The sequence below is a fragment of the Macaca nemestrina genome, chromosome 9, assembly GCF_043159975.1.
Source record: "Macaca nemestrina isolate mMacNem1 chromosome 9, mMacNem.hap1, whole genome shotgun sequence".
NCBI classification, from domain to species: Eukaryota; Metazoa; Chordata; class Mammalia; order Primates; family Cercopithecidae; genus Macaca; species Macaca nemestrina.
Window position 1 is genome coordinate 70225530 of NC_092133.1, and position 11380 is coordinate 70236909.

An 11380-nucleotide genomic window follows, 5' to 3' on the forward strand; every position below is an offset into this window, starting at 1 on the left:
GACCCCACCTTCCTTCCATCCCTGGACTTGAGATGGAGGTACCAAGCTAGCCAGCCCCAAAGCTACAGACCCACAGCCCTCTCTCTGGGCACACATCTCACCACCCTCCAGTCCATAACTCTCGAGCTTGGTTGCCTGGGCAGGTGCAGGAGAACAGCATCTTGCAATGCGGAGGTGGCAGCTGAGGGAAGGCCCAGAAGATTAATGTTTATCTCCTTCCTTAAGTCTCTTACTAGCTAATGGTTACAGTCCCACAACAGCAACGGCACTAAAAATAAGGGCACTCTGATTTACCGGTGACTTCGAGTGGAGAGGAGACACACAGACTCAGGCTCCCAACTCCTCAAAGAAGCTGCCCAGCGTCCAGAGGGTCCTTGTTGGCCTCTTAGTTCAGCCTTAACTGCAAGGAGCTGAGCCCTGTGTTCCCGGCAAGGCCCAGGTCTTCTCTGAACCCCAGGACTGCACCTTGATCCTCATTCTGATTCTAAGCTGTGGAGTATGGCAATTAACAACACATCGGTTTTGGAGTCAGACAGCCCTGGACTGAGCTCAACACTGCCACATCTGGCAAGCTATTAAACCCACCCGAGCTTCATTCATTCCTTCAAGAAATATTTATCGTGGCTGGTCACGGTGGGTCAATCCCAGTACTTTGGGAGGCCGAGGTGGGTGGATCACTTGAGGTCAGGAGTTCAAGACCAGCCTGGCCAACATGGTAAAACCCCATCTCTACTAAAAATACAAAATTTAGCCAGACATCCTCACTGGAACCCAGGAGGTGGAGACTGTAGTGAGCCAAGATTGGGCCACTGCACTCCAGCTTGGGTGACAGAGCGAGACTCTGTCTCAAAAAAAAAAAAAAAAAGAAATATTTACTGAGGCCTACTATATGACAGGCAGTATTCGAGATGCTAGGAAGACAGTGGTGAACAAAACAGACAAAAATCCCTGCCCTCATGGAGCTGACACTCTAGTGGATTGTATGTGGGGGAGGGACGGACAATAAGAAAACTCAATGGCACATTAGATGTCACAGCAAGTGCTGCGTAGAAAAAGCAGAAAAAGCGGGGAGTGTAGATTTAAGTAGGGCAGTCCAGGAAAGCCTCAGTAAGGAGGTGACATTTGATTAGGACCCAAAGGAGGTGAGACAGTGAGCCAGGCACCTTATCTTGGGAAAGAGGTTCCTCACTTCTTTTTTTTTAAGACTGAGTCTCGCTCTGTCGCCCAGACTAGAGTGCAGTGGCACGATCTCGGCTCACTACAAGCTCTGCCTCCCGGGTTCATGCCATTCTCCTGCCTCAGCCTCCCGAGTAGCTAGGACTACAGGCACCCACCACTATGCCTGGCTAATTTTTTTGTATTTTTTAGTAGAGACGGGGTTTCACCGTGTTAGCTAGGATGGTCTCGATCTTCTGACCTCGTGATCCGCCCGCCTCAGCCTCCCAAAGTGCTGGGATTACAGGCATGAGCCACTGTGTCCAGCCAAGAGGCTCCTCACTTCTAAAATGGAGACAGCAAGATCTGAGGTTTAACTGAGGTGGTACAGGTCAAGAGTTTTGCATAAGGTCTGGCATATAGCTCCTTTCCAAGGGCCCAATGAGAAGCTTGACAGGGTCTCCTGGGCTGGGCCTGTGGCCACAGCTATCACCAGAGACACTGTGAATGGGACCCACTGTCCCAGGCAGATACAGGGTCTGCAACACAGCAACTAAGCCCTCCTGCCTGGCTTCTGGGCTCCCCACATGGTCCTTCATTGCAGTCCTAGGGGTGGAGTGTCCCTCCCTGTTTTGGCGGGGCCCACCAGTGTCTACAGTCTGCAGGTGACAGGCAGCAACAGGGGCTCCTCAGAGAGAGGGGAACACCACAGGATGTGCCACTGTCTGCTTCCCTCCTCTTCCTCGCAGCCGTGGCACCCTGCCATCCACAAGCTCTCCTCAATGAACAGAGGTTTCTGCCTGCCACGCTCTCCCCGTTCCTGCCGCCATGCACTGCCCGGCCACCACCCAGCCTCTCTAGCTGTTGTCTCCTGTCTCTTTCCCTGACACTTCCTGTCCTGTAGTCACCTCCAGGGCTGCCCCACAGCTGCAAAAAAGCAGAGGGTCCACCCCAGCAGCAGCGGCAGCAGAGGGGTTCCAGGATGGAGTAGTGGTTTCTAGATCATCTTTCCCAATGGCAAGGGCATCCCAGCTGGATGCAGCATCCCCAACCCCAAAAAGGGCGAGGCCACTGAATGGGCTTGGTCTATAGTGGGAGGGCCCTGGCTCAGTATCCCAAGGTGCTGCAAAGGTCTCCCTTGAGACACCCCTCCTTCCAGTGACCACTAGGGAGATGCTCAGACCTTCCAAGGTGGACCCTCCTCCACCCACCTTTCTACCAGGCTCATCCCCGCCCCTCCCACAGCCCAGCCCCCCCTTCCTGTTTGACAACAGCCACTTCCCGCTTTTGCACAGGGCCACTTCCTGCCTGCCTGTGTGCTACTGCCATGGAGAGACCCACCCCTGCCGGCCTTCAGCCCAGCTCCAACCACAGCCCTCTGCAGGTTTTCCCCATCATGAGCAGAGGTAGCAACAGGAGCAGAAAGCAGAAGCGGCTCCAGCCCTTCCCCAGCAGCCTGCCCAGGCCAGAGTGGTCTGAGCCCAGGCCAGAGCTAGGCCCTGGGAAACAAGGATCCTAGAAACCCAGCCTCTCCCGCCTTCTGCCCAAGTGCTTCAGGACTTGGTCCAAGGCTCCACGATTCACAGGAAGGGCAGCAAGAAGTGACCAGATGCACCGAGGGAGGCAGAAAAGAGGAAGCAGATAGGGAGGTGATAGCGTGCAGCCAAGGGGTGCACCAAGCCTGCCCTTGAACCACCTCCCCCTCTGGCCTGAAGACAGAAGCCTACTCCAATGCCCTTTCCTTCCTCTGCCGGGTCAGGGGACCAGGGAGGGTTGGCCACAGACTCTCCATGGCCCTCTCAGAGACGGGCCTGCTTGACTTAGTGACATTTTCCTTAAAAAAAAAAAAAAAAAAACCACACAAATGACAGCACTAAGATCCTGCTGCCACCTAAACATACAACCCTCTGTACGTGGGAAAGGATGCACATTCCTACTCTGACTGAGGGCTCTCCCAAGTTCCAATCTCAAAGGCATTCTTAATTTTGCAAATGGTATTTTGCAGGTCTGTGCCTGTGACCCCAAACATGGATGTGAGAAGCTTCCTGCAGCCCCACTGATTTCAGGGCTTGATGGGAGGCAGCCTCACTTGCTGCCCTCCTGAGTGCCCCTCATCTTCTTTCCAAGCAACAGAGGCTCCCGTCTGGCCCCCTTGGGGTCACTCTGAGCAGAAACAAGGACACGGTAGGGATTTGGTGTCATAATCCACCTTCCCCAGCTGCTTATGCACAGCCCTGGGCCTGGGGCACCAACCAGTGGGATTCCCAAGCCACGATCCCACCGACTTCATCCTGACACTGTGACGCCACATCCCTCCCTCTTTGAATCTCACTCTAAAGGTGCAAAGAGTCTCCAATTAAAAGCAAAGTCCATCCACCACGCAAGAGCAGGACCACAGCTTCTAATGCCCTCGCCCATGTACACCTGGTGACTAGCTGGGGGATGTGATACAGAGGGACGGGGCCTGAAATGTGCCCATGTGAACCCCCAAGGCTCTGTGCATGTACCCAGCATCCTCCCCTTATCTTCAGTCCTTACTCACGCAGTTTTAACTTGGTGACACAAAGACCTGAGCCCCACTTTGGCCTCTGGAGCTCAAGGCAAGGGAAGCTCTAAGGAGGGAGAGAGGCTCCAAAAAATGCCCTACAGCGAAAAGGCCCTAAATCAGCTTTAACGGAGAAAATCCCCAAGGGGTCACTAGCAAGCCCCAAGAAGGGAAGGCTCTGCCTGGGGACACTCTGGCTGCTCTCAAGGGCCAGAAAAGGGTCAGCCGTCGTGTTCTCCATGGCCCCCGGCAGGGCTCCTGGTGCCTGCAGCCTTTGCCCACTGTTTTGGTGACATTTCCTTCATGGTAACCAGCCCCAAGTAAAACATCCCAGGAAGCAGCCCCTAAAAATAGCTCCTCCCAGGGCAGCAGCAAGCAGGGGGGAGGGGAAAGAAAGGGAGGAGAAAAGAGGGGAGCAGATGGGAAGCTGCGGCTGCTGCTGATAGGGCCCAGGAAGCGGAGATGGTGTTGGGGAGGAGTGGCTGGAAATCTCCCCACCGCACAGCCCAGAGAGGTGGGTACAGATGGGAATGGGGCCTCAGCCAGCAACGAGGAGGGATTTGCTCTACCAGGCTTGGAGCTTGGGGCTTAGATGGAGAGGTGTGAGGTGATATGCCAAGATTCATCACAGGAACAAAGTATCCAGAACCTGTGTTTTAAAGAAAGGCGCCAAGGAGTGGGTGGAGGCCACACGGACTGAGGATGCTGGGTCTGAGCCCTGGCAAAGTCACAGGCACCTGCAGTGCAAAATAAAAAAAAAAAAAAAGACCCCAGACAAAGCTTTTGCGCCTTGGTTTCCCCAGCAGTCCTGCGGCAGATCTGTCTGGCCATAGGCAGATGACAAAGGGGCTCTGCAGAGAGGCATTCAAGAGGTGCAAAGTGCCCATGTCCTCCTGTCACCACCCTTTTGGCACCCATGGGATCAGGCCCTTGTTGGTCTGCCAAAGCTGTTCAGAGAGCAGCAAGCATAGAGATGGGAGCAGGAATGGTCACACACAGCCTCCCCTTCCCTGTCTCCAGCCTCAGCAGAGAATGGGGTCAGCCACTCACCTCTAGGGTTTCAGCACAGCTTCTAACAAGGGTATGGTGACAAGGGACCAGAGGAAGCAGCAGGAAGAAGGCAGGGGCCTCCCTGATGGGACAGGGTAACCTTCCCACCTCCATCCCCACACTGTGATGCAGCACCCCAAGTCACTCTGAGAAGGCAGGTGGGAGGGGAGGGGGACAGGCCAGTGTCGTGTGCGCTAAGGCCCCCAGGTCAACGTGACCATGTGACAAAAGCCGCCCGGCAGAAGCCTTCGCACAGAAGGACGTGCAGTCGGCTTCCATCCCTTCAGGAGAGAAGGTAGAGGCGTTCCATCACCGATATGCAGGATGCCCATTTTTCTGTTTACAGAAATTGGCCTGTTTTACCCTCAGGAGGAAGGCATGGTTTTGCACACAGCCTCCTTAAATGCTTCCTCGAGGCCGGTGTTCCAGTGCTGTGTGGATTTCTCTTCCTTCTCCCACTCCCTGCATTGCTGCTTCCTCCTCCCTTCTCTTCCCCTCACTTCACCCAGATCCTTAACAGGAAAGTCTCACTTGGAGATACCACAGGGGACACAAATGTCATGGGGGCTACTCAGGCCAACACTAAGGGGGTGGGGATTCTCAGCTGGCACCATCCAGGGGATCCCATTTCAGTCCCCAGGGCCAGCTGGACCCAGAAAGGGACAGCCTTTACCCTTCTGGTGGCCAACATGCCACAACCCAGCTTGCCGCAGCCTCAGACACAGACACCCCAATCCGGAGGCCCAGAACGAGGCCCCTAATCACAGAACAGCCCATGTGCACAGATGGCCACATAGCAGCAGACACACAATCTGGAGAAGGCTGGGCCAAGGTGTGTCTGTTGAATTCCAGAGGGCATGGCAAGAGCAACTGTTGTTGCAGATTTTAGGTGGCATCTCTTAAAGAGTGGCTCATGCTTCACCTGCATGAAATTCACTGGAGCATGTGTTAAAAATGCAGATTCTGCAGCCCCACCCTAGACTTTCTAAAGCAGAATCTCTGTGGCTAAAGTTCAGAAATCTGCATTTTTAAAACCAGTACTTAGGGTGATCCTTATGCACAATAAATTCAAAATCACTACTTGGAAGAGATCTCAACAGTGGCCCTACAGTGCCATTAGTGACAAGGAAGGAGGAATCATCAGCTAAATGTCTGCCTACATCTCCCACTCTGCCTTATGCCCCAAGTACAGGTCTTTATCCTCATCTGTCCTCTCTTCCAGCAGCCGTATCAGGTCTGCAGTCTGGCTCCCTGCATCAGAAAGGGAGGACCCAAGCCTGTAGCAGGGTACAAGGACTCTGGCAACTTGACTCTGAGTTTCCTGGGAGCCAAAGCCAAAAGGCAACCACGATTGGTTACATAGTCCTCTTGACCCATTCATTTAATGCGTATGTGGCCGGCATAAGTCAGGCACTTCGCTAGGGCCTGTCCATGAAGAAGTAAAGAAACACATAAGGACCCTTCCCTCACCTCCCAGGTCCTCACAAAGAGGAAAGCTTTTGCTTACATTTAGCTTCAAAAGAAATTTCTTCACATGGAATGTACAGATTAAATAAATATGTTAAAGTATTATAACAGATTTCATAACACCATTTCCAATAGCATCTCTTAGTAAGGCCAAGGGCATTACCCCAGTATCCATCTCAGTGAAAGCAACTGGAATCCAGATAAATGGTACATACACAGAAGTTTCTTCTGATGCTGATTGTTCTAGGGATAAATCCTAAACGACGTAGAAGAAAGGACCATTTGCCCTTCAACTGTAGCAATATGGGGGAAATACTTTGGATATAAGCAAAGAGAGCAGGATATAAAATGTTATGCTCCGCGAGGTGAAAATCTGTATGCATATGAATAAAGATAAGAAGGGAATATGAAGATTTAAAAATAAAAAAAGACATAAGGGCTCAGGCTCCTTGAGGGGGGTGCTCTTAAATCTTAAAATAACGACTTATCATTGCCATCACCTGGCCCACTAGCTCCTGCATCCAAGCCTATTTTAAATGCCTCCTTCGGCCTAGCGGAGCTAAGCTTGGAACCATGGGCTCCCTTAAGAACCCAGCTCCACTCCTATCACGGTTCTGAAGCAAAGGGAGTGACGTTATGTGACTTTCAGTGACTTTATGTAGACAGGCCCGCAGACAAAGACAGTGCTCAATGCATATCCGCATGAACTCCTCACCCTACAACCTAGCCGCCAATGTGGGCCTCTGAGACCATAGGGACAAGACACAACGGCCCAAAAGAAGGCTTCCTGTCTCAATTGGACCCCCTAGAAGACCAGGTGATCCCTCTCCCTGCCTCCCAGCCACCTCACCAAGGATGCCAAGAAGAAACAGCTCTATACCCTCTATCTTTTCAGTTTGTAGCCCAGAGAATCACAAACAAGAAAGATAGCAGGCAGGAAGACCCAGTGAACACAGCAAGCCCCTTCAGACCTTCATAGATGACCCTGGTGGGCCCACGACATTCCCAGACACAGAAATCCAACACCTGCGGAGCCCTAAACAGACAGCAATGAGTGAAACCCAGCCCCAGTGCCTGCACCTTTATAAAATATACAGTGTAAACTGAGAGTCTGCAGGGAAGCCATGGCCCTCACTCCCTAACCCCATGGGCACCAGCCCATGGCTACCCTGGCCCAGTTCTCTCCAGGAGCTCACATCCCCCATGCCCACACCTATAGTCCAGCTCCACCTTGTTCCCTCCATCTCCAAGACAGCCCCTTTCCACTCTCCCACCTCCACACAGTACTGGCTGGCATTTACACATTATGACCCCTCTGGCTGGCATCTGTGCCTATCATCTGTGCCTCTGTCCCAAAGTCAACCTGGCACATGAAGCCACACAACAGAGCCCAGTCTTGGCATATCCATCTTGGGAGAGGGGGAGTTTCTGTCTGAAGCATATACTTTTACACAAGAATCCTCTTCTTGAGGAGGGGGGGAAATCAAAGAGAAATCAAACCTCATCCAGTTTGGCCAGGGAAAGATAACCGTTGGGAAAGATGGGACAAGGTTGAAAGGAGGTGAGGAAGGGAAAGCGATGCTATCACACAGGTCATGGAAGTTCAGGCAGGTAGGGAAGGAGTAGGAAATGAAAGTCCCAGTCAGGCAGCTGCAGGAAGTCACCACATCACCTTTCCTCACATCCCAGAATTCGGCTCCCAGCCGTCTCTCCTTCCCTTACCCCTGGGTCAGAGGACACTGGTGAGATGAGGATAGCAAAGCATTGCGTCATCAACTGGAGACACCAGACACCAGGCCCGTTTCTGATGCACCAGGGTTCTGCTGTGTGGGCATGAGAGGTATCCAGCCTCAAGCCATCGTTCCTGCCTGCACCTTCCATCCTTGGCCAGAGGATGTCTGCCAGAGATCCCAGCCCCTGTTGTCCCCCCCCACCCCTACTCCAGGGAAGGAGGGCATCTGACTGCCCACATATCTCTATGGCAACCATCCTCAGACTCAAGGTACCCAGAGAAAAAGAAAACAAACAAGTCCAACTTTATAGGCAATACACACGAACAGCAAGAGGTGGAGCTGGATGGGAGTCAGAAATTAGTGCCCTACTAGGGGGATGGAGAGAGAGTCCCCAGCCAGGTGGTGGACAAGGCCCTGCTAATCAGGTCCCAGAACAACTGCCAACATGATAGAAGCCCAATGTCATCTCCGTGAAATTGTAGAGCTTCTCTGAGCATTTGGGACATCTATTACGTCTCTTATCCCAGAGAAACCCGGGTCATTATTGGCCAAGGCCCATGTCTTCCCCAGGGCATGTGTCCTGGCTCCTAATATATTTATGGCATCCTACTGCCCAGCCCTAATTCCATTCTCTGAGTCTCACAACCTTTGTTCCCCAACTGCACCCTGCAGCCCTCCAAGATCTGACCTCTGTACTCACCAGACCTGTTCACAGAGCACTTCACACAATGCTGGGTCTACACCTATCAGATGAGGTGAGTTTGGCAAGCACCCAATAGAAGGTTCAGAGAGTGTAGGTTCAAGGTGTGAAAGACAGGCCCTGACCCTCCTAGCCTCAGGTACTTGGGAGGATCTCGCAAGTGAGGCCCCAAAGCCTTGGCCTTTATGCTCCTCAGACTTGGAGGCAGTGCAGTTCCTGCCCAAACTAGGCCTTTGGGATTTCTAGACCATGAGGCATCACCCTCCACCCAGGACAGACTACATCTGCTGCTGCACCATCAACTTTGTAATTTGATCAAAAAAGCAATCAAGTTCATCTGGCAGAATTTGTTCCTAAGAAGCCCTCGCCAGTAGCAGCCTCCCCTGATGTTTACAGATTCCCTTCCCTTGGGAGTCTGTTCTGCCGCCTGGTGGGCAGGGGAGGCTGGCTTTGTCAGAGCTGCTCACTTACTGCATTTCCATCCTAAGTCACCACTGGGGCACAGGGACCAGGAAAGGCCTGCAGTAGCCACCACTGCCCCAAAGGGAGAGGCTCCAAATGCCCCAAATTAAGAGCTCCCCATTCCGTACCACCCACTACCCCCATATCCTCCACCTCCCTGAAGACCGAACTCCCTTGAGCCTTTGGGGGCCACTGCAGCTACCTGCATCTCTTCCTTCATTCTTTTGTACCTGGGCACTTCCAGTCCCCCATGCAACTCCTTTTCTGGCTTCAGCCTGACACAAAGTCCAACCAGTCTGAAATTCCAACTCCTCTCCAAGTGCTAAAACGCACAACCCCCAATTTCTGGGGCTTCTTCAGAAGAAACCATAGCCCCTGGAGGCACCCTCAGGAAGAGGTCAAGACAGGGAACACTCACCCCGGGCAGACAACTTCTTGGTATTGATGATTTTTGCTGCATACTCCTGCGTGGAGGTTTTCTTCACACACCTGCGGACCACAGAGAAAGCACCCCTGGAGGGAGAAGGGGGAAAGAACTGGGACACGGAGCAGGGCAGAGTGACACAGACACACTTCAAGTCTGGGGACGATGATGCTCCCACCACCAGACCTCTAGTCACACGCACACACACCGGGGCTGCGACCACCACTATCCAAGGTGAGGCAGAAGGACGCGGCCACCGCAGGTCACTGAACAGATGTGGGTGGTGTGCCGCGCTCCCACCCCCTCATCCAGTCCCTGGGCAAGGCAACAGCCTCCACCTCAGGCTGCACATCAGGAGCGGGTGGGCGACGCTGAAAACACACACCTGCTGCATCTCAGACAGCCCTGCAGCCCCGGCCAAGAGAACCAGGGCAGAAGGGAGCAGACAGACCCTGCCCTTCTCTCACCAGGAACAGTTGAGGGTTGGGGAAGGAGAGATTAAAAAGAGGGTATCATCCCCTGAAAGAGAAATCTCCCTCAACCATGGGGCAAAGTGAGGCTCAACCCCCCCCCCTCTCCCACAGCCGGCTTCATCCCACTGCATCCCGGCTCAACTGACAGCAAGGGAAGAGAGGACACAGTCAGACATCAAGAACTCCCCTTCCCATGTTATTTTCCTTGACGTCCCCCCCCCAATGGGAGCTCGCACTCTCAGCTCTGGAAACGTCTAGGGGGGCGGGCGGGGCGGGGGCTGCAGTGGCCGGGCTCGATGCCGCGGGTGGGGGTGGGGGGCCGGGGCTGCTGCAGCGGCCAGCTCAGTGCGGAGGGGAGGGGGATGCTGCGGCTGCGGCGCGGCTACCGGGACCACTGCAGGGATGGGGGGAGGGGACGGGGGTGCCGCAGCACTGCCCAGCCGAGGGGCTGGGAGCCTGAAGCGGCACTCGCGGGGGGCGGGGCCGGGCGCCAAACAGCCCCCCCACGCCCGGGCTCCGCAGCGGGGCTGGGGCTGCAGGGCCGGCGAGGGTCCTGAGTGCGAGGCGCGTGGGACCTGGGTTCAGGGTGCGGAGTGAGCAACCTGGCAGCGTTGGGAGGTGGTCGGGAGCGGGGCGCATGAAGGGTGCGGAGGGGCGGGGCTGGAGGGCACCCGGGAAAGGTCCGGGGGCTGCGGTGTCCGCGGCGGCGCGCGGGGACCAGCGGCCCCGCCAGCTGCTGCAGGGCGCCAAGGGGGATGCAGGGCAGGGCGCGGGGGGCGCGGGGCCCAGAGGCAGCAGGCGGGAAAGGCGGGGGTGGGGCGGCCGAGGGGGCGCCGCAGCGGCCGGTGCAGGGCCGGGGGGCGGGGCGAGAAGCCGCATAGCGCCCGGGCGGCAGGGCAGGCGGGGACCGCGGCGGGCTGGCCGTACTTGCCAAGCTCCTCGAAGAGCTGGTAGTCGTCGGTGAAGCGGGTGCAGGTGGCGGTGGTGGCCATGCTGGCGGGCGGGCGGACGCGGCGGTGCAGCCCGCGCCGACGTCGGTGCACAGTCACCGCCGCCCGGCCGAAGGAGCAAGAGGAGGAGACGGGGCTGAGCCCGGCAGCACCGCGAGACTTTACCGGGGAGAGCGAGGGAGGGAGGGACACCCCCGCGCCGCCCGCCCGCCCGCCCCGCCCCCAGCCCCGCCGGCCCCCGGCCCGCCCCCGGGGAGGGGCCTCCCGCCGCCGGCCCCGCCCCGCCCCGGAGCCGCCCGCGCTGGGCCAGGCGCCCTGGGCAGCCCAGGGGAGGGGGTGCCTGATCCGGTCCACCCGTCCGGGCAGACCGAGCTGGAAAGTTCGCGACTTATGGGCTTGTCCCGGGACGGACCCCGCGCAG

At 55.7% G+C, this 11380-nt stretch overlaps 1 protein-coding gene across 22 annotated transcripts in view; it reads right to left on the reverse strand.

Moving 5' to 3' along the window:
• LOC105466008 (calcium/calmodulin dependent protein kinase II gamma) overlaps positions 1-11104 on the reverse strand; it is a 62197-nt gene extending 51093 nt beyond the window's left edge. For 6 of the 22 annotated variants that reach the window (XM_071069750.1, XM_011714748.2, XM_011714756.2 and 3 more), the window contains exons 1-2: positions 10937-11101; positions 9531-9625 (exon numbers count right to left, since the gene is read on the reverse strand). In XM_071069750.1, the coding sequence (XP_070925851.1) occupies positions 9531-9625; positions 10937-11001 (160 nt within the window). In that variant the 5' untranslated portion in view covers positions 11002-11101. Of the gene's footprint in view, positions 1-9530; positions 9626-9921; positions 10057-10936 lie in introns of those variants that run through there. The other 16 variants (XM_011714749.2, XM_011714745.2, XM_011714747.2 and 13 more) reach the window with 7 other exon arrangements.
• Between the last annotated feature and the right edge of the window lie 276 nt (positions 11105-11380).